The sequence below is a fragment of the Stegodyphus dumicola genome, chromosome 10 (genome assembly GCF_044657685.1).
Source record: "Stegodyphus dumicola isolate Sdum_Otavi_A_Nest chromosome 10, ASM4465768v1".
In the NCBI taxonomy this organism is placed as follows: domain Eukaryota; kingdom Metazoa; phylum Arthropoda; class Arachnida; order Araneae; family Eresidae; genus Stegodyphus; species Stegodyphus dumicola.
This window is the reverse complement of record NC_140777.1, coordinates 61,387,108-61,414,877: the sequence shown is the minus strand read 5'-3', so window position 1 is coordinate 61,414,877 and position 27,770 is coordinate 61,387,108. Positions and strand designations below refer to the sequence as shown.

Here is a 27,770-nt window from a genome sequence, read left to right as displayed (position 1 = left end):
TGAGGACCGTAAAAAATTGCAGCGAAAATGTATGCGCAAGAGCACCAGATGTATAGCAAACGCGGCCATTAAACAACGTGCCAAATCTAGCGTATGCGCTGATTTCAGATTGCGTAAGTTTATATAGTTCTATATTTCGTAAGACGCCATTGAAATACTAGTTTAATTATTAAATCCTATTTTGATTTTAAATCTTTTATTAATACACTATAGATTTAACAATTTAGGAATTGCCCATGGCGAAAAGTCGGCAGTAGAATTTTGGGTAAAGTGCAGAATCACCCACTGTTTGATGTTAGAGATTCTTTGGTTTGACGCGTTATAAGAATTGCACATACTTGGTATCCATGTGCACATCGACCTATTTTCACTTTAAAAAAATCCCAGAATTTCACAAAAATGCCACTGCGTACACCCTTGGCTTTATCTATGTTCACATCGAACTATTCTCGCTTAAAAAGTAAAAGAAAATTGACAAAAATCAAATTGTTTTTACCCTTGTAAAAAGCGGCAAACAAATAAGTGATCGATTCTTCACTTTACCGAGAATATTTTCAAAGAAAAGGCATCATTCATTAGAAAATTATGTTTGAACAACCAACGAGATGAAATTATGCTTTAGTGATAAGTCGGTAGCAAAATAACAATGCAGGCATCCATTCAGTTATGTTTAGCAATTTTTATATAAATTATAATAATGATCTGAAATAGTTATTTACTCTTTTGCTTGCATTCATATACATTATAATATAAATCATAGCCTTTTTCATATACATTATAATAATAAAAAGTATTATATGAAATTAACCTTTCATCTAAATTAAAACATCAATTTTAGATAGTTATTCACTATTATACTTCCTTTCTTGCAGCAATTATTAGGGTTAATATGGCCGCACCGGACGGCAGAATTTAGGGAAGACAAAATTTTGGGAAGCACCAAGAGGCAAACTTAAGGGATGAGAATTTTTTTGTAATTTAGGGAAAGCATTGAGATCCAAAATTTAGGCGCAGCGAAAATTTAAACTTAGAAAGGCGCTTTGTAGCAAGCAGAATACAGGACCCGCAGAGACTGCTCTGGGCGGTATCTAGTGCCAGCCCCAGATAAAGCCTTAAGTATATGTGGTAGTTTATTTATTCAGGACTCAGATTAATTTTAAGCATGTGCAAGAAATAAATGTAGGTATAGTAAATAACTAAACTAATACAATTTGGGCTTAATTGTATTAGTATAATTGTATTTTCAGTACACAATAGGAGCAAGACAAAATTTAGCGGAACAATTTGGCTTTCGTCGCCAATCTTGTGATACACAGCCAATATTGTATAACGGACACTATTAAGTTAGGTTAAAATTATCTTTCCTGATTCTAAAGCATTTCAGTTAATGCAGCAGACTGCGCTACTCCCTAATCTTCTAAGTTCTTCCAGCTTATTATTATTTGCCGACTATTATTATTAGAGTAATTTTATAAAAATGAAGCTTGAACTTTTGATTATGTCGAAAAGAGTTTCCAATTCTGGAACTGCCTGAGGATCTACAAAGTGAAAGCGTGTTTCAAAGCCCATTAAACAAAAAGTGGAATTGCTGCAAAAAATGGATAAAGGCATGTCTGTCTCGAAATTATGCGAGGAGTATGGCATTGGAAAGTCATCTTTATATGACATAAGAAAAAAAGAAAAATTAATAACTTTTTCAATTTTTTGTGGATTCTGACACCCCACTTGCAATGAATAACAGAAAAAAGTGTTCGCTATGCTAAAAGGGACCATCATGACAAAGTGATGATTGAATGGGTCAGACTGCGTCACAGCGAGGCCATGCCATTGACTGGTCCAATGCTAATGGTTCAAGCCAAAATAGTTCATGAAGAAATGAACTTAAACACTGAGTGCACATATTCGACAGGTTGGTAAACCAAATTTAAAAATCGGCATGGTATAAGACAATTAAAAATTTCAGGTGAAAAAGCTTCAGCTGATACTGAAGCTAGTGAACAATTATCTCCAGATCAAATTTACAACGCTGATGAAACTCTTCTTTTCTGGCAATATGTACCACAAAATACCTTGGCAACCTCTACAGAAAAGCCTCCAACTGGTGTCAAAGTTTCCAAAGTGAGGCTAACAATTTTAGTGAGTGCAAATGCTGCAGGAATGCGCAAGTGCAAACTTTTCGTAATCGGAAAACATGCACGATCTCGAGCATTTAAAGGACTAACGATTTTCCTCGTTATGTATTGCGCAAATAAAAGAGCATGGATGACTTAAGCGTTGATGAATGATTGGTTTGAGAATCATTTTATACCCGAGGCTCAGTGACATTTGAATTCGGTTGGTTTACCTGATGACTCAAAAATAGTCCTGATTGTAAACAACTGTTCGGCGCATACTTCACTTAATGTTTTAGTGAAAGGTAATGTATCCATATTATTCTTCTCTCCAAATTGTACATCTATCATTCAGCCTATGGATATGGGAATAGTGCACACCCTGAAATGCAAATATAAAGTAGAATTTTAAAATCTATGTTAAATTTCTTTCAAATTTGAAGGTTTTCTTATATCGTAAACTAAAGAAATTTTCCAGGTATTGGATTTTGTAAAGAAATGTGGAAAAGTGGTAATAAATGAAGATATAACAGAAATTTTTCATTGCAACGACAGTGCATCATTCAATCAACGGACGGCGAAATCTGTAGTATGGTTCTAGATCCAGAAAATAATGCTACTTATAGTGAAGAAAGTGACAGAGCGGTTATTGAAAACGAAAAAATTTCGAAAGACAAGTTAATCAGCATTCTCGATGCAGCAGTTATAGGACTTGAACAGTGGAACTTCTTAACAAGAAATTATGTCTGTTTTAAAAACTGCTGTTTATAAAATTAAAGAGAAAGTATTACCACAAAAAAATGAAGCAGCTTAAATAACTTACAATGAAAGAAATGTTTAATAAAGTAAACAAATAAATATTAAGCTTTTAAAAAAAATAAAATTGATACCCTTTAGATCATAATTGCTCTTTATTTCCTAAATTACGGTTTCATATTTGTAATTGTATAATTTTTGCATGCCGTCTTACCAGATTTACCAAATATTATCACACACTATTCTATTTAAAGAAATTCAGTAATGAAGAATCTGCATAAATGTATGGATGTTTCTCGCACTGTGGTAAAACAACGATACCTAGAACCATCAAATTTTGAATAACATAATCCTCCAGCCTAATATAGGCATCTGGTGGCCCAAATTTGGAACTGGGAATTTGTTTTATTATTTATTTCATATTTTGTAAAGCATTTATGAGTGTTTGTTTAAGAAACTCAATGATTTCAAAACGAGTAATGGGAACATTGTACTGGGGGGAGTGGAAAAAACATTTTCATCTCTAGCGCGCGAGACTGTGTATCAGAAATTCTAAAGAAATGCTCTTTTTAAATTATATGATATTACTGTTGAATTGAATTTTATGGTTCAGTGCAAAGAACATGATATTTAATAAATAAAGGTAACACGCAAAACGTTAAAAAGCTACCTTTGGGCATAATATAAAATCTGATATAAAATCTTTCAAATTTTTTTTTCTGTGTGTGTGTAATTTTATTATGATTTAAAACTGCTTTCTAAGTGGTGTCTAAGGGAGAACTTTCTGAGGGAAACTGGCTCGTATACACGTTACACATGGGGAAAGCCACTAAAACACCAATGCTGCCAGCTTGTCCGCGGGATTTTAACCTCAGACCGAACTACCTGCGTTCCGCGACTCTACTGCTCGGCCGCTGGTGGGCTTATTAGCAAAATTATAGTGCATTATTTATTATGCTATAAAGTAACAATGCTATAAGACAGGGTTTGTTCATGAAATAAGTCAAGTCTTTAATCTGGGCATCCATAATCCGGAATGATGTATAATCTGGATCTCAAAGCTACAAACTTTCTGTGCATGCGTCAACGCATAATACATTAACGCATGCGCATAATATGTTTATGCATGCGCATTTAATATATAATGGACGGTATAAGGTAAGCTAAAATGATCTAATTATCTATTTCAGTTAATGTTGCGATTGCGTTGTTCGGTAATCTTCTAATTGGATCTGGATTATTATTTTTTGCAGACTGTTAGAGCAATTTTATAAAAAAAAGCTTGAACTTTCGATTATGTCAAAAAGAATTTCCGATTCTGGAGCTGCCAAAGGATCTACAAAGCGAAAGCATGTTTCAATGTCCATCAAACAAAAAGTTTAATTGCTGCAAAAAATTGATAAAGGCATATCCTTCACGCTGCTCTGCGGGGGGGGGATGTCACGCACAATGAGCTGGAAGTTGATCTGTCAGCACTATCCTTATCTTCAGAGCAGATGTTTTTATTTTATTCGGCTTATAATTCCTTACTAAATGTAGTATTTCATCTCGATGTGCTCCATCTTTGATATGGTTTAAATCAAATTCCTCGTCATTACGAATACACATCAAATAGTTTTCTGGTTGCAATTTTCTAATTTCGACTATGCGTAATGTATGCTTTATGCATGTGCGCATTGAAAGAAATGTTTAATAAAGTAAACAAATAAATATTAAGCAATTTTTTTTTTGTAAATTTTGATACCCTTTAGATCATAATTGCTCTTTATTTCATAAATTACAGTTTCATATTTTTAATTTTATAATTTCTGCATGCCATCGTACCAGATTTAAATTGATTATCTATAATCCGGAAAAACTGATAATCCAGAATCGAAGTCCCGGCGAATCCGGATTAAAGACTTTTGACTGTAGTACTTTTGTAATCTATTAGTATTAAAGAAAGTCATTGTTTCTTTGCAAACCTGTTCATAGCAGAGTTTTCATTTTTATATTGTAAAAGAGATATTGATTATTATTAGTTTTCTATTTAATGTGTCAAAACGCTGGTTTGACAAGGACTTCTTCAACTGCAGGAAAACCTACATTGATTATTTTTACTTTAATACTTCCATTGTGAAAATAATATTTCTATCTTTTAAGGTATCCGAACACGTTGAAAAGGCCAATTTTGTCAAAAGATGACAATTTTCTTTTATTCATTCATTGGATAGCTTGTTTATTTAGCTTTCCAAAACTGATCTGCTTTTGTTTCTACATTGATTAGAAACCGAGACATAAAGATTTCATAAAGACCCCAAAACCAGAAATGGACATTTAAATCACCGAAAGTGTGCATTCAAAGACAGGGTTCGTACGGTCCTTAAGAGTCCTTAAAAGTTCTTAAATTTTTTTAAATCGATTTTGGTCCTTAAAAGTCCTTAATTTGGCCAAAATCAGTAGAAGGTCCTTAATTTTAATCATCTGAAATTTCTCTCTGTTTTTTGACTGCCATTTTGATTGTGAATTAGCATTTTGGAGGAATATTAATGGCAATTCACTGACCTATATAGTTATCTTTTGAATGGGTTCATGGGTTATAATTTGTTTCTATTTCTAATATAAATGATGGGATACTCGAGTTTCTAAGCAAGAAGTGAAACATAAGCATTTCGAAATTAATTTTTTCTAATAAAGAGCTCTTAAACAACTTTTCGCTGTTGGGGTTGTGAATTCTTTTATTAAATGGTTCTAAATTTCACAATTTGTCAACATTTTGGCGATTTTAAGAAAGGTATTACTAATATATGTGTGACAAAAATTGCAGTACGGATTAATCACATTAATTTAAATTTTCATAGAAACAGAAAATAAAAAAAGGGGGGGGGAGAGACATTAAGAAAGAAATACTTTCTTTCTAATTTCTTACTTAAAGAAATATTTTCTAATTTTAACCATAAAATAAATTTCATGAAAAAACAGTTTTAATGTAAGCATGGGGGGAAAAACAAACAAAAAAAAAACTTAATTTGCTATTAGATTGTAATGCAAATTAATCATATTATAAATTTAAATGATTAAAATTGTTTATTTCTAAAAAGATTTGAAGTAAACTTAATTCATTTACTCTTATCTGTTTACCGTTGTTTTCATGGTATCCCACATCTGTCTTTATTTCTCAGCCCTAAATTGCTGCGTTAACTTTCCCCTTAAAAAACGGGATTTTCCTTCACATCACACAGCAGCATATTCTGCTGCGTGTTGGTCATAATACTGTTTTGTGCCATTATTATTATTATTTTTTTTTTTTTTTAACTACAAATACAGCATGTGATTTAGTAAAATAATGGGAGAATATTCTTAGAACTTCAGCCAGCGCGCTCTATAAATTTTGTCACTCATCTGTACTGTGATTGGTCTAAAGCTCCTTGAAGCCTTGTCCCCTTTCAATAAAGTCAAATGGACCCTGTCCATACTAATTTTTTTGAGTCAATATTGTTTGCTCAAGTTGTAGACGTTTCCAGTCATCGTAGAATAAGTGTCCTGTTGGGCCATACTGTGGTGTATAGTTCACTGTATTAAGCATTCACGTGACCTAGCAAATTGTTAATTTTGAAAACTGTGAACAATCTATGCTAAGACATCTGAGTTGTTTTTCAGCAATGCTTTTTTGCTTACTGAAAAAAAAAAAAGTAAAAGCAACACGTCTAATTCTGAGTAATATTGTTATTACTTACGTCATTAGCATAATTCATCAAAGACATGCCTCAAAAATGACATTTTTAATTATACAGTCAAAAGTCGTTAATTCGGACACCCATAATCCGGAATGATCTATAATCCGGACCTCAAAGCTAAAATCTTTCTGTGCATGCAGCGCGTTGACGCATGCTCATAGTCGTTTTACGCGTGCGCGCAAGACATTTACGACTGCGCATATGCGTCTGCGCAAGCGCAGAATACGTTTTCGCGTGCCCGTTTAATGTATAACGGACGGTATAAGCTAAAATTATCTAATTATCTATTTCAGTTAATGTTGATGATTGCGTTCTTCCTTAATCTTCGAATTGGATCCGGCTTATTATTTTTTGCAGACTGTAAGAGCAATTTTCTAAAAGTAAGCTTGAACTTTCGATTATGTCAAATAGAATTTCCGATGCTGGAGCTCCCTAAGGATCTAGAAAACGAAAGTATGTTTCGATGTCCCTCAAACAAAAAAGGAATTGCTGCAAAAAATGGATAAAGGTATATCCTTTGTTTATCTAACCGTTCCGAAATTTGTTCATCAATTTTACGCTGCTCTGCGCGGGGGGAAGGGGCACGCAATGAAGTGGAAGTTGATCTGTCAGCACTATCGTTATCTTCAGGGCAGATGTTTTTATTTTATTCGGCTTATAATTCCTTACTAAATGTAGTATTTAATCTCGATGTACTCAGTCTTTGATATGATTTAAATCAAATTCCTCGTCATTATAAATATAACGAATACAAATCAAATAGTTTTCTGGTTGCAATTTTCTAATTTCGGCTATGCGTAAGGTACGCATGCGCGTGTTGAAATGTTTAATAAAGTAAACAAATAAATATTAAGCTTCTTTTTTTTGTAAATTTTGATACCCTTTAGATCATAATTGCTCATTATTTTATAAATTACGGTTTCATATTTTTAATTTTATAATTTCTGCATGCCATCTTACCAGATTTAAACTGATGATCTATAATCCGAAAAAATCGATAATCCGGAATCGCCGAAGTCCCGACGAGTCCGGATTAAAGACTTTTGACTGTATTATTCATTTAGAAAGCAAAATCACGTACTACTATGCAACAATATAACTGTCAGCAGATTCTAAGCAAGAGCATGCATAATGTGACCGAGCTGAGTTATTGAATTCTAATGAATTTAATATGTATCTGTATTAAATGTATTAGAGCTGTGATATTGCTCAATGCTCATTCATGGGGGGGGGATCCCATTCTCAAATTTGAGAAATGGGTGTTTAATCTTAACATGCTTTTTTAAAAAATAAGGATTTCGATTTATTATGAAGAAGACATAAATCAATAACTAACTTCAGTAAAACTCGTTTAAGTTTGGTCATTTTAATTGGAACCGTGGATTTAAATATTCTGCAGGTAAATTTAATGTTGTTGAGTGCGCCAGATTTACTCAGATTGAAAATATTTAGAATGTATGGTGGGAAGCTAGTAATTTATGTTGAATGTTTTCCAAAGTTTTATAATACTAAATGTCAAATGTTTCTAAAATAAGCATTGAAAAGAAACATACAAAAGAACTGAATCAAGGAAGAATACCACAGGAACAACATCTTAAAACCCAAACATCCTGAACTCGTATCATATCTAAGGAACTCTATCATTTATAAGTAAATAACACTGATGTTATTCAATACTGAGAACTAAATTAGTCTTTTATAGACAGATACCATGAATTTATATGTAATAAGTCAGGGGTGGTCAACCCGCGGCTTGCGAGCTACATGCGGCTCTTTGATGGCTTATTTGTGGCTCTCGATAAATGTACCCGAGTTCCCTTTTCATTGTGTTATTATATTTAAAAAAATTATCATTTCGTATGTGTTTCAAAATGTCTTTTAAATTACTGACAACAAATATGAAAGACTAAGTGTAACGTTGCAACAAATTTCATTTTCGTCCAAGTTAAGAATGATATGACTCGTCAAAAACTGCGTGAACGAACATAAACAATGCCGTAACAGTTCCTGCTCGTCGGATTTTCTTCCCCGTCGACTGCCTCGTGAATTATGAGAAACGTATGGAATTGGCCTAAGGCCTATTGCTTCTCGACCAATGACAAACTACAATCTGCATACTCGACCGACTCAGACCGATTTTGAATTTGTAAGCTTTCATTGCGACAGACAGTTGACATTGTGCTCTGGAGGAAGCAATTTGTCACTCTTGCTACAGATATAATTTGTAATCTGGAATTTTTGGTAAGTTAACTATAATTTGTTCCGTAGTGTGTAACACATGTTGTTATTGTTTTAATAACACAAAACTTGTATTTTCTAAATTTCTTTATTCATTTCCAGTTCTTTTAAAAAACATGATGACAGAGAACGAAAATAAAAAAAGAAAATACGAGCAAGAAAATAAAAGTTTTAATAATGAGTGGGAGAAGAATTTCTTTTTATTGACAATAAAGGGAAAGCATTATGTGTTATTTATAATTCTACAGTCAAAAATTATAAAGCTAGCAATTTATGTCGACATTATGAAACCAATCATTCTCAGTTTTCTAATCAGTATCCACCAAATTCCAAATTAAGATCAGATAAACTTGCTTCTTTGAAATTTAAATACACAACAGTCGATTTTGATAATCTTTAGCAATCAAGCTAATGATGTGGCTAAAGCCAGTTTTGTTATTGCCTGGAATATTGCTCATGCAAAACGCCCTAATGGAGAAAGAGAGTTATAAAAAAAAAAAAAAAAAAAAAAAAAAAACCTAGAAGATGTTTAGAGTGGGAGAGTTTATTAAAAAAAGATAGAAGATGTACTTAAAGTTTTAGATCCAAATAATGCAGCATTGCACAATGTTGTTTTGCAAATTCCCATCTCAAGGCACACAACCGAACGACGCATAACTGCAGTTAATACATCTCTTGAATATAATTTAAAAAAATATTTGAAGAACTGTATCGCTTTCAGCTTAGCCCTTGACGAATCGACAGATATCACAGATCTTCTGCAATTGGCAGTTTTTAGACGTTTTGTTTCACCCAACTTCGTTGTTAAAGAAGAATTACTAGATTTACTTCCTCTTCAAGAGTCAACCTGCAGTGTTGATATTAAAAATGCATTAATTCCATAATGAAAACTTTTGATGTGCCTCTTAATAAACTTATAATCATCGCAACTGATGGAGCTCCAGCAATGCTGGGTTAAAAAATCAGTCTTATTGGGCTTTTAAGAGATGATTCTCAAATTTTACAATTCATACCGATTCACTGCATAATTCACCAAGAACATCTCGTTACAAAATATTTAAAAATAGCCTGATGTTATGAAAACAGTGTTGCACATTGTAAATTACGTTCGCATCAATACAAAAAATCAAAAAATCATCGACAATTCAAAAAATTCCTGGAAGAATTAAAGGACAAAGAACTTCAAATGACATTATTTATTTTTTTTCCATTGTTACTTGGTTTTCTAGCTACAACGTATTAAATCGATTTGTAGATTTGTTCATCAGATAACTGCATTTCTAAAAATAAAGGAATTAATCTATTCAGAATTAGACTATGACAAGTGGTTACAAGACTTTATGTTTTTGACTGATGTCACGGAATTCCGAAACAAATTTCAAAACTTGAAATACATTAAATCATATCTTGATTTTTTTCTGAATCCATTTGAAATTAACATAATTCAATGTGAGTTTTCCATTTCCAATATAATTATGACCCAAAAAGCATCTGGAGAATTAGAATTATTAGAGATGCAAGCAGGGCTGTGGAGTCGGTAGGGAAAATGACGGACTCCGACTCTTGGAATTTTAATGACTTCGGCTCTGACTCCTTTATATATATATACGTAAACATATATACATGGGTGTAGCTTATTTTTTTAATATAAAAGAAGTAGTAGATGCTACAGATAAAAATTGATGCATAGCAAATTTTTTATACTGATTAGCATTTATTATGAAAGGGAAAACTGGCATTAGTAATTTCTAAGAAACAGTAAAACTTCGGCAAGATCTTCTTTGTTAGAGGACCATAGATCCGATTTGATTGAATTCCGATTCAGAATTGAGAAGAGTCTCTCCACACTGACTTGAGTAGGAAGAAGAGGTGTTACTGTTACATCTACTTCCTTTAACTTTTCAGGATAGATTTTTGTAAGTTCTAAAAGAGGTGTCTTGCAAGAGCAATCATATTTATCTATTTCTTCAAAAGACCGTGTATAAATCTTGTTTGTATTTTTTCATTTTTATATCTAAAGGCTCTTGGTTCTTTATTTTCATTCGCTTTACCTTAGCCTTTTCAATATTATCCAAATATTTAAAAATATTATTTTCAAAATCTAATTCATCAGTGGAAGGAGATGAATTCAATGAGACTCAATTACAATATCTGCAGTTTGACTGTCCTGATTTGAATACTCCAGTTGTTCTGAGAATAATTTCATTCTTAATGAAAGTTCATAGATGGCTTTCTTTGCCTTTTTAATTTGTTTGTCATCCAACAAAATTCGCCAGTTTTGATCTACATATGTTGAACCTAGCACGATCTTATTGTCTAGCAAACTAGTTTCTCTTTTCTTCATTGAAGGAATGATTCCTTCTGCAATAAACCCACCATTTCAGAAAGAACAAACATCACATTCTTCCAGTCTTGCCTCTTGTTAATTCTTTAGATTGTAGCTTTTTGGTGGCTATATATGGTATAGAAAGAAGAGTTTCCAACTCTGCAAGATCATCCCACAGTCTTTCTGTTAGTGAAACATTAGGGTTATCTACATCTTCTAACATTCTCATTTCCTGTTAATTCTTCAGATTCTAGCTTTTTTGTGGTTATGTACGGTGTTGAAAGAAGGATTTCCAGTTCTGCAAGATCATTCCATAGTCTTTCTGTTAGTGAAATATTAGGGTTATTTACATCTTATGAAAAAGTTCTTAATCCTAACAACCACTATATCATCAAATATGTACTTCTCCATTTCGTTGTTCCTTTTCCTGCTCGCTTCCTAAGAATGGCATCAATTTTGGGAATTCTTTCTGCTTTCTTCAATTCACCAATGAGATTAGTAACTAAATAAATCAGATTAATCAATAATGCCAAATATCACATGCTCCTGCTCCGTTATGTTTATTTACTAATATGTCAATAAAATAGAAAATAACTATTTATTAATGCATATAGTCCATAAATAAAGATATTAACTCAGTTTGTCATTAATTTTTCTCCAGTTCACTGTAATTTCATTTCAAATTCAAACTGTGCAACAAAAACTGGAGTCGTAGTCGACATGTTTTTTAGCGACTCCAAATCTGACTCCTTTTACCCAAAATTCTACCCAACTCCATGACTCCGATTCCCCAGCCCTGGATGCAAAAAGATCAAGCTCTACAATTAAAATGTAATCTATATAAACTAAAACTAAAAGTAAACTCAGTGGTATAACAGCTCAGCTTGTTGCAGGACCCACAGTGTTTAGTCCCCAAGCAAACTTGGTATTCATTTTATTGACCCAAGTGATGGAAATCAAGGGATGAAAGCTGCGTCGACCTTGCCCAGCCTGGGAAACGAACCCTGGACCTGTGGTGCTACTGCGCAATGCGCTAGCCACTGCGCCACCGGGTCTCCACAACTAAAATGTAAGTCGACGCCAATTACCGAATTTTGGAAATTTGTACCAGAATCGAAGTATCCTGAATTTAAAAAGGCTGCTTGTTGAATTATTTCAATATTTGGAACAACGTACCGATGTGAGTAATTTTATTCCATTTTAAAATTCCTGAAATTCAAACACCGATCAGTATTAACTAACTAGCTTCTCAAAGAATTACTGAGAAGTGCTTTCACCAATTATTCACCAAATTTTAAAGAATTATCGAGAGAAGTAAAATAAATGTGTTTAATTTTTTTTTTTTTAATATTTAAATTCAATACACATATTTTGGACTTTTATTTATATGTTTTCAATAAATATACTTTCTGTAAAAAAAAATTAATACCTTTTTTGCATACCTTTTAAATATGTATTTAATTGAGGCTTGCGAAATATTTCAAATTTTGAAAAATGGCTCGGACTATCAAGGAACTTGGCCACCCCTGTAATAGGTTATTAGGGGAAGAAGTCGTTCTGAGTTTGGAATGTAGCAAAGATGGATTAGAAGCCCTCTAGTGAATAAGTACCGTATATACCCGTGTATAAGTCGAGATATTTTGGACAAAAAAAATACTTTAAAGTGGGGGGTCGACTTATATGCGGGGCCATAAAAGTTAAAAGAATCGGAAGTTCAAAACTTTCTTTGTATAATGCAGTTGTTTTCTTCCCGCACTCAAATTGGACGACTTATCAAATAAGTCACTTACTTGAAGTAATTTCATGACTTGAATTATGTGATGAACTAATCACAGAGTTTCATATTTTAACTAGAGTAAGTTTCGATTAAACCAAAGAAATTTCGGCCCACCGAACAACCGATCAATATCGAGCAATAAAAAAGTTTCGCCAACACGCCAAGAAAAGAGAAATGCAGATAGTTTTCACGTATGTATAAGTCTTTATAATAGTTATTGTTCATTCATGAAATACTTTTGTTAACAGGCGTACACGTCAAAATTTACAAAAATAGCCCACGCAATAACTGAACAGTTTTGAATATTTCTTTTAACTTTTAAAAAGGAAAAATGCAGATAGATTTTACGTACGCGAATCTTTTCCGGGACAAATTCTAGAAGGTTACTATATACAATCGTTTTCCCCAATTATCCTGCGTTTTGGATATGTTGGATATATAGGCTCTAGTAGTGATTGTAACAATAAAGAGTTCGAGACTGAAAATATGTATGATGACGAGCCAATGAGGACAGAAGAGTTCTATGAAATGTTTGGCGAATCTGACCGTGAATCGGACGTTGAAGGATCTTGATTTTGTTTATTTACCAAGGTATTTTTTATCGTATATTTACTTTTTTTTTCTCAGATGATTTTGACTAAATGTAACACTTAAAAAAGAATTTTCGAAGTTTCTTGATCGATTTCGGAAGTAGGGGTTGACTTATACGCGGGTTTCTTATTTTCTACGAATTTTTTATGCCGAAGTGGGGGGGTCGACTTATACGCGGGTATATACGGTAGTTATAATACTTGTGCATAAAAAAAAATTCTTAATAAATGTTTTGACTTTTTAAAGTGTTTATTTTATTTACTGCCTTCTTATGTAAAAATAATATGTTAGCTTTACGAATTTCTTTTACCTTCTAAAATCATTACAAGTTTGAAAGGTATTTGTTCTGTGCTATCTGTGTTTTTGGATTAAGAATAGTTTTGTGTTTTGAAGAAAATATGTAGCTTAATGGTAAGCAAAGTAAAGAGTATTAATTTAAAAATAAGCATTGTTCTGTGCTATCTGTTTTTTAGATTAAGAATAGTTTTGTGTCTTGAAGAAAATTGTAGCTTAATGGTAAGCAAAGTAAAGATAAATTTAAAAATAAGCAAAAAAATTAAAAGTTCATTGACTGCAAACTTATTTTACTAGCTTTATCAAAACATTGCTATTACTGTGAATGCAGCAGAAGTTCTAATGTCTCACACAGAAGTTTAAGTGCTTGATTGAAAAAATAGGGGTGGAACTTAAAAAAGGTTTTTCATGCCTCCCACAGAAATGGAATAGAAACTAAGATATTAATGATATTTAGAAGTCATTATAACTGATGCTAATTGACCCCTAAATTTGGATTTCTTAGAAACTTCTAAAAATTTTCATAACTTAATTCCTATCGGCATGGAAAACTTTGTTCTCAGGCCCACCTATCTTCTTTCAGTCAAACGCTCTAGCTTCTGTGTAAGGCATTACAACCTCTGCTGCTTTTGCCATAATAGCAGCACTTTGATAAAGTTGTACTGGACTGTAACGAAACTGCAGTTTAATTCTCCCCGCCCCAACTTAGTTCAGCTTATTTGTGCTCAATTTATGTTTAATTTCTTGTCTTTTGTTAATTATTACATTGCTTACATTTTGCAAACAGTTTTAACTGAAACCTTCATTTCTTTCCTCTTTGATGTATCAGAAAATGGTTAAAAAATTTCATCATCCAAAATTTCTAATTTTTGGCCAAATTTATATACTTTTCCAAATGTTTTTATAAATTGGAATGTGCAAATGGTGTACAAAATATTATGAAAACCTATGAAACAAAGGAAGAATCTTTATTAAAAAGGAATTAGATTAGCCTTTGATTGATGTACACATTTTATGAACTTGGAATGCAGGCATAGATGTCTTGCACAACATTTAAGAGAATATGAAACTATTCCTTTTGCAGATCAGTTTCTATTTCTGAAATTGTAGCTGGAGTTCAAGTTTAGATTCCAGATATTCTTATAAATGTTAAATAAAGTTCAAGGTAATGAAGAGGCCGGAGATGTTCTACTTCATTGTTATGCTCTCTTGATTTGTGCTTGGAACATACCTAAGCTTTGTTGATAGGGGCACAGACATCTTGAAAAAGTGGTTGATCTCCAGGGAATAACGTATGGACTTGATCTGCCTGGATGCTTCAATAGTGATTGGCTTTGACCTTCACATGCAGACTAATAAGTGGCCCAAGATATCACATCTCATACCAATAGGAAGCAACCTTCATGCTTCTCAGTCAGCAAAAGTCAGAAAAGCTCTGGATTTATTCTGCAGACCTAGACACATCGGGGAATCTGAAGTAGGATGTATGCTGACTTATAAGACTAGATGACTTGTTGCCATTGCTGTGGGGTTTTAGCAAGCTCTGCACCATTGTGGCATTGCTTGGAAACATTATATGATGTCACTTAGTTGCATACAAATTGCCTTTCTGCTATGAATGTTCACAGCACGGAATTAGCTTTTGATAGTTTTAGATTTTGTTCTGAAGATAAGTGTTCCTTTCAGACATCATCTAGGATGCAGATTGCTTATGCTTTTAGGTCACACTGCACTTCATCATTCCTCTATTCATATTAGTTTGCTTTGCCTTTTGTCCAGTGTTGCCCGTTGAAGAAACCATCTCATTGTCTTTCATGTTTGCTTTTGTAATGGCTGATACCATGCACCTTACATTTTACTGTTTCTAAAACCAAGGCTACAGCTGAATGCATGTCAAGCCTGTTTGTGAGTCTGTCAAGTCTGACATTGCCTCTCTCAGAATGTACATTGGGCACGTGTTGACAGCTGTTGAGAAATTATAATACTTTCCCCATTATGTCCGCTATGTAGCAGATAATGTGCCTGTACTGCAAGTGTGAAATGCAACATATTTTTTGGATTTACTCATTTTGTCTGTATACTATAAGTGTAAAATGATTCTTATTTAAAAATTTTAATGGATGTATTTTGATAAAAACCTAAAATGATTACTAATGTTTGTAAATTTTGCTATTTAAAGTGACAAGATTTTATCTTAAGACTTGTCCTTTGGAGAGGGGAGGATTTTGAAGTATTTCAAAAAATTAATAATGTTTAGTTCTCTCTATCCTTTTTTTTTTTTTTTTTCCTCCTTCAAGTTGCTGACATGTTGTAGTGACCCAAACCTATGGTTCCAACCAATTTCGTTCTTCTGTGATGGTGGTGATTATAGAGAATGTGACTATTAGCAATATTCAATACCATTGTTTATTTGCATTCTGAGAAATACTGTCCACTTTTAGCCATGGTTTTTAAGAAAATCTCATTGTATGTATAATCTAAGGAAGCACTGCGTTGCTGTGGTTGTTCCGAATAATTAGTGTTATTATTATTATTACAGATTGGAAACAGTAATGATTGTTCTGCTTAGGAGGAAAATCTCACTGCATTTCCCTTAATTTTATACTTTGGCAGTTACCTCATTTTTCAGGTATTTCAAATTTTTCTGCATACAACGTTTCTTTGAATAATATCTTATTAGGTAGTTTATCATTTAGAAGCCCGGTGGTGCAGTGGCTACCGTGTTGCGCAGCAGCACCACAGGTCCGGGGTTCGATCCCCAGGCTGGGCAAGGTCGATTCAGCCTTTCATCCCTCGAGTGGGTTGATAAAATGAGTACCAAGTTTGCTTGGGGACTAAACACCGGGGATCTTACGACAAACTGACCACTGGTCAAGGGCACATGCTCGTGCACCCCGGAGCCATGGTCAAGAAAGCAGATATGGGGGCACTGCAGGACTTGGCCCACTAAGGCTGTTATGCCACTGAGTTTAGCTTATCATTCGTTAAAATATTTTCTGTCAGAAATTTATTACTCATGAACATATTTTCTGTCAGAAATTAAGCTCCCCCCTTTTTTTGGTAAGTTTGCATTGTGCAATATTTTTAAAAATTTTTTTACTTCAAAAGATTTAATTTTGTTGTTCAATTTCCAAATAAGAAATCCAGAAATTCTTTCACAAAACTGTCTTTTTGTGAACTTCACAAATTTCTTAGAATATATATATCTAGTTTGCATAACTATTCGACTATTGAGTATTAGTTCTATTCATCTAATAAACAGGTAATTGTGTGAAGCATTTTGTAAATATTCGTGAATACATACGAAATGTGAGAAATATTCATGTCCTGAAGCAGGGTGTTGCATTAAAATGTGAAAATGTCTAATATAATTTATACTGCTTCTGTTAACTCTAAATTACATCTTTCTAGGCATGCAAGGATACCCATTTGAAGGTAAAATTCATGACAGTTATATATATAGGTATTTGTATTATTTGGTTAAAGTCACAAATGAAATATTTTATTATGTTTTAGAAAACATAACCCTTAATTTTTGATAAGATGTCAAATGTTTCCAAACTATTTAAAATAAAAATTAATTATCATTTTCTATTTTTAGAACCTACTCAGATATATAGATTCCTAGGCACAAGGCAAATAAATTCAGTAAGTAGGTTTTTTATTTTTATTTATTTATTTGTGTGTATGTATGTTTTGTGGGAGTGCATTTCAAAAATTGTCAATCTGATACTGATTTTTTTTTTAATTTAAATATTTTTTATAACATAGCCTGATTTTTTTTTTTTTTTTTTTTAATAGCCAATATTCCTTCCACGATGTTTAACCTACATGAAACATCGCATGTCAAGAACACATTCTAAAAGGTATTAATTGTTTAATTTTAATTGGCATGGAGTTTCTTCACAATTATTCAGTTTTAGTGTATCCATAAATTAGAATTTTAAACTAAAAATATCAATGTTTTATTTTATTGCAGAAAAAATTATAAAGTTGATAGTATCTTAGAGAAAGTTACAGCTCATCAGCGGGCTATAGCATCTGAAAGGTTTGTATCATTTAGTTAAATAATTCTATTTAATTCATTAAATGAGACAGCCTAAAAGAAGAACTTATATATATATATATATATATATATAATGTTTTTGTTTCATTTAATACTGTTTCTCTTTAAAAAAAATTGTTGCTAAAAGTACTTCCCTTAAAAAAATTATGGTTAAATTATTTTAGTGATAAGAGAATTGATGAAACCATGTAATGAAAGATAGCTCACACGGCATGTTATTATATTTTATACTTTTCTAGGTGTTAGAAAGAAGTATTGGTACTCAGTATTAACCCTCTGCCTGCTCAATTAGTGGACCGAAATCGTTTCAAAAAAAAATTTTTTTATTTTACATATTTTAAATCTATATATATTGGAGAATTGTAAAATGCACATTTTCTTTCTAGAAAATATTTTTTATATAGATTTTTGTCATGAGAAACTAAGTTGCCAGGAAAAAACAATTTCAGATGTTATCACAAAAAAAAAAAAAAAAATTTTTTTTTAATGAATTTCTGTCGTTCTGTCGAATTACAGTTAATTTCTATTTATTGCATAATATAAAATTTAGAAAAATATAAAGCGCTGAGGGAAAAATACCTTAGAAATGCAGTTTAGTATGATAGAGTTCAAAACAGGGTTCAAGGCAAAGTCCAACTTCACAGTCTTTGCACCAAATTCAATAAATCTAATTAATAATTATATAATTATTAATCTAATCAATAAATCTTATTAATAATTCGATCATTTAATTAAATAATCAAGATAATCGCTGAACGTTTTCTAGCTGCCATTTCTGTAAGAAAAAAGTGAAGTTTGAGAACTAATACCACATGCCTTCAAATGCTGCAGTTTAATGGATAACTAACGATATCTGTTGGCCGAAACGTAAACTAAACTCCTAATACTGTATATAATTTATTTCAATAGTTAAACGGGGAAAGAACGGGATGCGCTCCTGAATAAAGGAAGAAAAACATATGCCCGCGGAAATCATGGGATGAGCAAGTTTTGCTACATTCGAGTTGCCCGTGGAAATCGCGGAATGATCAGCCAGAGGGTTAAAGCGGGCCCCACAATAATGCTTTGATGAAATCTGGCAAATATTAAAAATCACAATATGAGAACTTAATAAATGTTATTTATTTAACAATTAGTCACATGTATTTACAGTGGCTCCCAAAAGTGTTCGTACACTTATGATTTTCATTGAAATAAGGCTCTATCCATTACTTAAAAGTAAACTTCATGAATGAGATTTTAATAATAAGATCTATAAGCTATTGGTAACAAAATTATATGAAATATTTTAAAAATACAGCGAAACTTTATTTTTAAGAAATTAATAATAAAAAAATGACAAACATTTGATCTTCCAAAAGTCTTCGTACATTTAAAAAAAATCTTGACATATTAGTAAATATTTTTATTTTTCATTAAATTAATATTTAGTAGGATATCCTTTAGCATCCACAACAGCTTTTAAGCATCTGAGAATAGATTTTACTTTTTTTTTTTTAATTTCTGTATCAATATTCATCCATTCTTCCATCATGACTGTTTTGAGTTTGCTTTTCGTTTTGATGTTGTGTTTTCATAATTTAACCTCCAGTTCTTTCCAAATGTGTTGTATGGGGTTTAAATCTGGCGACTGAGGTGGTGTTTTCAAAATCTGTGGACAGTTATAGAGATACCCTAGGCGAACGTTGAGAGCCGTATGTTTAGGATCGTTATCATAATTAAAAATAAAGTTGTTTCCAATATCCAAATTTTGGGCTAATAATTTTAAATTGTCTTTTAAAATATTTAAATAAAGAGAATGATTCATTATGCCATCAATAAATACCAAATTACCTAGTCCTTATGCTGCCATGCACCTCCACACAAGAACACCTCTACCGCCATGTTTAACTATTCCAACTAAGTTCTTAGAATGAAGTTCCTCATTTTTTCTTCTCCATACAGTTATTCGACCATCGGAACCAAAAGTGTTAAATTTGCTTTCGTCAGCAAATAGAACATTATTACAGTATGTTTCGGGTGTATTTATCATTGATTTTGTGAATGTAAGCTTTCTGTTTTTCTCACTAATAAAAAATTTCTTACGGGCAGAACACCCATGTAATCCAGCTTCTCTGAGAACTCGTCAAACAGTTTGAGGTGAAATTGAAGTACAAAACTTTGCATTAAATTCTGCAAAAACTTTTACAGCACACTCAAACGTGGGTTTTTTCACAAATTTTCTAATAACAAATCTCTCATCACGTTTAATTAACTTTCTCGATCGACCTTTTCTTACCTTGTTTTCAATCCGATTTTCTTCTTTAAAGAGCTTTATCACATACTGCTCTGTAGAATGAGATAAATTAACTAATTTAGCAATATTTCGAATTGATTTACCACTACTATGGTGAAAAATTATCAATTTTCGAATGCTGCTCTTTGTAATTTCTTTACGACTGCAACACATTTTTCAATAATAAATAGAATATTATGAAGTAAACAATAAAAAATTAAAGCAAACAATTTTTTAAATGCCATCACAATGCCAAAATTAAAAAAAGCGGCAAAGAATAATTCTAATTTTGATTTTATCCCAAAATATTTCTTTTGTGTACAAAGACTTTTGTAAGATAAAAATGCTTGTCATTTTTTTATTATTAATTTCTTAAAAATAAAGTTTCGCTATATTTTAAAAATATTTTATGTAATTTTGTTACGAATATATTATAGATCTTATTACAGTCAAAAGTCGTTAATCCGGACTCGTCGGGACTTCGGCGATTCCGGATTATCGATTTTTCCGGATTATAGATCATCAGTTTAAATCTAATTAGATGGCATGCAGAAATTACAAAATTAAAAATATGAAACCGTAATTTATGAAATAAAGAACAATTATGATCTAAAATTATGATTAAAGGATATCAAAATTTACAAAAAGAAAAAGCTTAATATTTATTTGTTTACTTTATTAAACATTTCTTTCAATGTAAGTTGTTTCGTTTCATGTGATAATACTTTCTCTTTAATTCTATTAAACAGACATAATTTCTTGTTTAGTTACAAAGTTCCGCTGTTAAAGTCCTATAATTGCTATGTTGAGAATACCGACTAATTTGTCAATCGAAATGTTTTCGTTTTCAATAACCTGTGGGTCACTTTCTTCACTATCGGAAGCAAATTATAATGACGAGGAACTTGATTTAAATCATATCAAAAACGGAGTACATCGAGATGAAATACTACACTTAGTAAGGAATTATAAGCCAAATGAAATAAAAACATCTGCCCTGAAGATAAGGATACTGCTGACAGATCAACTTTCAATCCGCCGCGTGAAATTGATAAACAGATTTCGGATTTCAAAACATACTTTGTAGATACAAATTACATATTAGTAAATATATATGGGAAATTCTATTTGACATAATCGAAAGTTCAAGCTTACTTTTATGAAATTGCTCTAACAGTCCGCAAAAAATAATAAGCCGGATCCAATTCGAAGATTAAGGAACAATGCAATCTGCAACATTAACTGAATTAAATAATTTTTGCTTAGATTATACCGTCCGTTACACATTAAACGCACATGCGCAAAAACATATTCGCAGCCGTAAAGGTCTTACGCTCACTCATAAACGCCTGTGCGCATGCGTGAATGCGACGCATGCGCAGAAAGTTTGTAGCTTTGAGGTCCGGATTATAGATCATTCCGGATTATGGGTGTCCGAATTAACGACTTTTGACTGTATTAAAATCTCATTCAGAAATTTTACTTTTAATTAATGGATAGAGCCTTATTTCAATGAAAATCATAAGTGTACGAACACTTTTGGGAGCCACTGTATATGTAACCTAAAATAATGTTTATTTACTTTTGGAGAAATGACATTTGTGGAAGCCATAATTGGCATTTGCTGCCATGAAAGAGTCAACTGTATTGTGTCATCTTGCATACTGCTGACACATAAATATGTGTTCTCCACGTGTATGTTCTGCTGAATATGAATCCAAGGGATTGCAATCCATTCATCTTTGTCTTTTGTTTCGCCATTAGGTCACAACTTCCTTTTAAATAATTTCGTTTTGTGGCCATTTTTACAACTATGCTCAGTATTCAAAAGTCTGTGCTCTGTAAGAAAGCCATTGCTTCTTTTTCACTTAACAGAAAGTAAAATATGGACAGCATTTTAGAGAGAAAATTATATTGAAGAATACAAAAGAAAGAATGATGATTTCAAAAAGCTAGAAAGTTAAAAACTGCTGTCATTTAAAAGGAAAATAGTTAATGATAGAACAGTATTATGTAGTCGAAAGTGAGCATGAAAAAAAGACATATGCACCTTATAAATATCACGAAAAATCACCTCTTCTTTTCTAATTGATCTTAAGTTAAAATGTTTAGCACAATGTTTAAAATGTTTAACATTTTAAAGGAAAAGGAATTACTCAATTGATGATCACATAGATAACATTGCATTACTCAGAATCTAAATATAATATGAATTTGTAATTATTGAAGTTTGTATTTAAACACAATCTTCAAATCTTGTTAACTCAGGGAAACCTTAACGGTTTTTCTACAACCTTTATCGTTCTCACTTTCTTGTACAAAGTAAAAAGGAAATATTGTAGTTGTGAAAAATTTTGGGTATCATATTTCAACGAAAATATCAATTTTGACCGCTATCCAATGCAATTTAATGATGTTTTTGCAGGACATCCGCAACTAAGAACAGAATAAAAGACTCTTTCCCACCACAAAAAATTATAAAACTGATTTAAAATGAATTCTGAAGAGAATTTTCCGTGGTGTCTGTACTTACTACGTACATATCTCGCATAACTCAAAAACGAGTAGCCTCAGAACATTGAAATTTTGTATGTAGTGCTATAACATATAGATGTGCACCTCGTATTTTGGTTGCAATCGGCCGCACCAAAAGTATATAAATATACGTATATAATTTAACAAACATTCTCTATTATCAAAATTGTAAAAACAACCTTGTATTTAGCGTAAGTATATTGAAACACTCAATCGATTTCGAGGGCAACTAAAGGTCCCTCCTCGTCAGAAGAAAGAAATACCTAGAAAGAAGAAAAATAAAGGGGAAAGGAGTCTCAGAAACACGTGGTCCTTATCAGCACTGCACGTGGTTATAACCAGATTTTTAATCAGAGTTACACTGGCCGCCTACTTTTACTGAGCCAGGCTATCTGATCAAACATGTAACAAAGGACAAGAAAATTAGCTAAGTTAAAAAATAGGGAGCGAGGGGCAACTCCTCAATATACTTACGCTAAATACAAGGTTGTTTTTACGATTTTGATTGTCACATTAGCATGTTTCTCTTCTAGTCTATTCTCTATTATGATTAGGTAACTCTTCAAATGATATAAATTTATATGCATTCTGAGTTATAATACGGACGAAATTTAATGCTGTTAAGTGAACCTAGCGCCAGAGTGTCACTATGGTAAACAAATATAGTGAATTTTAAAGAGAGCATTTATTCTATTAGGGTTTATGCGCTATTGATGATGTAGATTTATTTCAATCCAATAAGTTTAAATGAAATGCAAGAAAAAGTGTGTATAATTTAACCCCTTAACTGCTATGGAAAACGTACAAGATTCATTTCCCAGTGCCACGGTTTTCACACAGGCGCGCGTAGTTATGCGATGTATTAGGGGGGAAATAAGTGCAAGTTTTACTTCCTAAAAACTGTTTACTTTCACAAAATAAAGAATAAAAGAAAAAATGAATGCGCACAATTTAATGTTTTGAGTAAAAGTATAATAAAAAGATGTAAGTATAATAAAAATGATGTTTTTATAATAAAAGATCCCTAAAATGGAGTTTTGATTAATTCATTTTTAGACCAGCAAAGCATATCATGTTTCAGTGTTATACCTTGTGAAATCAGTATGCCTAAACAAACATATATTTCTTCTGAACTGGTTGAATGCCACGATATTGGTCTTAATTTTTCATTTGCAAGGTGTTGGTTCATATACTCGTCTACAAAATGGTTAGTTTCAGTAACAATTTGAAGCACGAGCAGTTCATAAAAAATAATTCAAAAAAGATAAATGAGTTTGAAAGATCCATTATATCTTTCTTTATTCCTGGAACCGACTACAAAAAGTAAACGAAAACGAAAGACACAGAATTAAAAGAAATATGTGTTACTCAAACAACACCAGCCAATACTGCGCAGTCATTACAGTCACCACTTTTTAGACACACCCCTCTCTCCAATTTCTCCCCACACTTCTCTGGAATAGTATCCTCCTTCGCATACTTTGTCAAGGTCATTGTGGTGTTGCATTCCAAAGCTTTGCGAATAATTTTATGGGTAGCAGCACAAAGCAAATGATAGTATTTTGAAAGGGCATATATATACGCCTAGGGCAGTTAATGCATCGGCTGAGCAAGGCATATATACATGCCCGCAGCAGTTAAGGGGTTAAATTCCATGCAAGGAAATCGTGGTGTACACATCAAATTTTTTAGATAAGTAAATGTTATAAGACTGTTGAAAATTTATCATTGCTGCTTGCACTTTATGTGTGAAATACTTACTTCATTATAATTTTGCTTATAAAAACATATTTACTTCGTATTATTTTTAGACTAATATTGATAGGGAAAATAAAAAGAAATATTATTTGATTAATTTTAGATTTTAATTTCACAGTCCAAATTTTTTTTTACCATATTCTGATTTTGACTTGTAGAGCACAAAGAGGCTGCATAAAATCCTAAGGTTTGACAAAATACAATTTAAAGACCACCGGATCAGCATATTATAAAATATTTTTTAAGAGGAGTATTTTTTAATATTATACTATTTGAGCAGTTAAAGCTCAGATATATGCATTTTATTTATTTATTTATTTCATAACATCTGTACGTACGGACAGAATAAAGGACTCTGTTTCAACATAGATTTTTCTGTGGCAAATGTATATGCATATGTATCTGGCACAACTCAAAAGCAGTTAGTTATACAACTTAGAAATTATATATATGGGATTGCTATAACATCTAGTTGTGCATTTCCCCTTTTTATTGCAATCGGCAGTACCAAAAGTATATATATATATAAAAAATGTTGTATGAACTTAAATCCATTTAGTGCGAATACAAGTTATTATTACTTGCGCAATTGCTGCAAAGTTAGTTAATAATAATTTATTTCCTAAACAGTATTGATTAATTGATTATATTATCTCCTAAGTTTAATTAAAGTAGAATTATTTTAAAAGTGTGCATCCATACTGATACATACATACCTTTATTTTCATAATCATTGCTTGTAGTCATGTATTTCCAATTACAGAAGTATTTTAAATGATGAATATAGAAGTTTGACTCCCATATGACAAAATTGGCCGGGGTATTTAATTCCAAAATTTGCAATTTTTTATGTCATTTTCAACTTGCCTTGAGGAATCGTTTAATTAAGTTAATAATTCAAAGAAATAAGTGAAGTGCTGCAAAAAACGTGTATAATTTAATAGGCATACGAAGAAGTTGTGGTGATACACGTCAGATATTATAATACACTTTTGCAACAGATTCATATTTATTTTATTCTTTTGCTTAATTTCATGTTTATTAAATCTTGCAATAACTTTTTTGCAGGCCTTCTGGTCATTTAATAATCACTTTTACGGGGTATTACGACAGGCTAAAAGGTAAGCAAAGCTATAAGTCTAGTATTATTCTTGGACAGTCTACCTATATTTTTTTGCAACATAACATTTTAAAGAATTTTAATATTATTCGATGTAAATTTTACTCCTATTAATGTATATGCAAAAGTTTCAAACTGTCTATTGTATATGACTTGTATGAGTACTTGCATGTGACTTATAAATGATATTTTATTTTTACGTACCATATTTCCTTGCGCATTTATCCCTTCCCCCAGATTTTCTCCCTGGCCAGGTTTTGAAACTTTTAAAAATATCCATGTAATTTTCTTCTTCCTCAGTGTATTCAAAGAATGAGCTCCCTTAAATTTTAAAATGGGTCTACCCTCATAGTGATTATTTTTATCTTACTAACAAAGACAAATCTTCACAAAGTACTTGTGAAGGTCACACTGAGCCTTTCCCTTCTAGCTGTTAAACTTGATGACAGCTGAACCACCATATCGAAGCAAACATGAATCTACATTCAGTCTACAATTTTTTTCAAATCATCTGCATAATTCATCTTCTCTCATTATTTATGGATGATTTTAGGTCTAAGCAGGTGTAACAATAAGAACAAGCAAAAAAAAATTCACGTTACAGGGAAGTAAAATTGAAGGTATCTTTTCAGATATTGTAGTGTTAATATTGCAATGTTTTCTTATTGGAATGTACACTTCTTTTGAACAATTAATATATATATACAAATATATATGACTATTTTTCATTTGCTATGTTTTCACTGTAACTGCTGCCTTTTGAAATTAAATTATTTGTATAATTTTACACTCCCAATTTTCAGATGATAAAATTAGTGGAAAAAAAAGGGAGACATGTGAGCAAATATGGTATTAATTTTTTAATGTGACTTATATAAACCTATATGTAACATTTTTTATGTATGCATCTATCTGTTGTTTAAGTCTCTAGAAGAAGAGAAGGTTTAAAAAAAAAAAAAGTAGTATAAAAGATAAGCCTGTGGGATAATAAAATTAATCTGTTTTGGCAAAAATTACATGACTTTATGGAGGGAGATGTAGTAACACATTTACTAAAATAGTTCAATGTACATTTTTAAAAAAACAGTGACAGTAGTGAGTTATGGCAAGTACATTTACATTATAAAACAAATTATGCATTGAACATAGAAGACAGAATTTTTGCAAAAACTGTATAAAAAATTTGAATAGATTAAGAAAAAGATTAAAGGAAGTTTGACTAGTTAAATTAATTATGACACGCTAAGTTATTCAAAATGTCTTGTTCATCATATTTAATTTTCAGTTAATAAAGAAAAATACAAATGCAATGGTTTCCAGTAATGTAACCTGCCCCCCCCCAAAAAAATCCGAGCTTAGTAATTATTTTAAAAGAATGTTTAGAAACAAAAAGTAGCAACTATATAGTATCGTAGTAACTAGATGTAGTGAACATAAAATTTATGATTTTTTCTTTGTGAATGAATGAGTTTAAAAATGTGTATTCACATCAAAGTTTGAATTATTTGAAATTATGTTGGAATTTTACTGCTCAGTATTTTTCAGTGTTTTTTTTAAGTGAGTAGCAGTGCACTGGTACATGGAAGATAAAAATATTTTAATTTGGGAAGTGGCAATATATTTTTTTAAAATTGTTTAGTTGTTTATTAGATTTGAAAGATAAATATCTTACTTTGTGCAGAGTGGCAACACATTTATGTTTTCTGGTTAAAGTTGAAACATAAATATCTTTGCTAGTGGTGATGCATTCTTTTAAGCTGTTCAGTTTTAACAGCTTAAAAGAATTCATTAAATTCGTGGAAAATGTAAAATGAATAAAAAAACAAATTCAAAACCTGGGCTTTGAGGTACACGTACTCAGGAAGAGGACCACATGTGTTCAAAATTTGGTGGCTTTAGATGTTGCCATTTTCCACAATGCGATTAACATATATATGTTACGGTGAAACACCGAAATCTGGAGAATGTCAATTTTCACCAGTGAATGTCAACATTCACATAGTCTCTTGGTGTATGTCCGAAATATTTTCCAAATACTCTTATTTCTGACTTACACCGGTCAATGTCGACATTCACCATGTACTAATGGTGAATGTTGAAATATTTCTTCTCCGTAATTTAGTCGCGAATAAACGCACTTGAGACTTGAAATAAGAACATGAGAACCTAAAACACACAATACATTCAAAATGAGAAAGGAAAATAAT

The 27,770-nt window shown here is 31.8% G+C and overlaps 1 protein-coding gene across 2 annotated transcripts in view; it reads left to right on the top strand.

Moving 5' to 3' along the window:
• Su(z)12 (Polycomb protein Su(z)12) overlaps positions 1 to 27,770 on the top strand; it is a 130,025-nt gene that overhangs the window by 54,167 nt on the left and 48,088 nt on the right. For both annotated transcript variants that reach the window (XM_085824984.1, XM_085824983.1), the window contains exons 2-5: positions 17,411 to 17,457; positions 17,611 to 17,675; positions 17,789 to 17,857; positions 25,512 to 25,564. In XM_085824984.1, the coding sequence (XP_085681110.1) occupies positions 17,411 to 17,457; positions 17,611 to 17,675; positions 17,789 to 17,857; positions 25,512 to 25,564 (234 nt within the window). The remainder of the gene's footprint in view (positions 1 to 17,410; positions 17,458 to 17,610; positions 17,676 to 17,788; positions 17,858 to 25,511; positions 25,565 to 27,770) is intronic.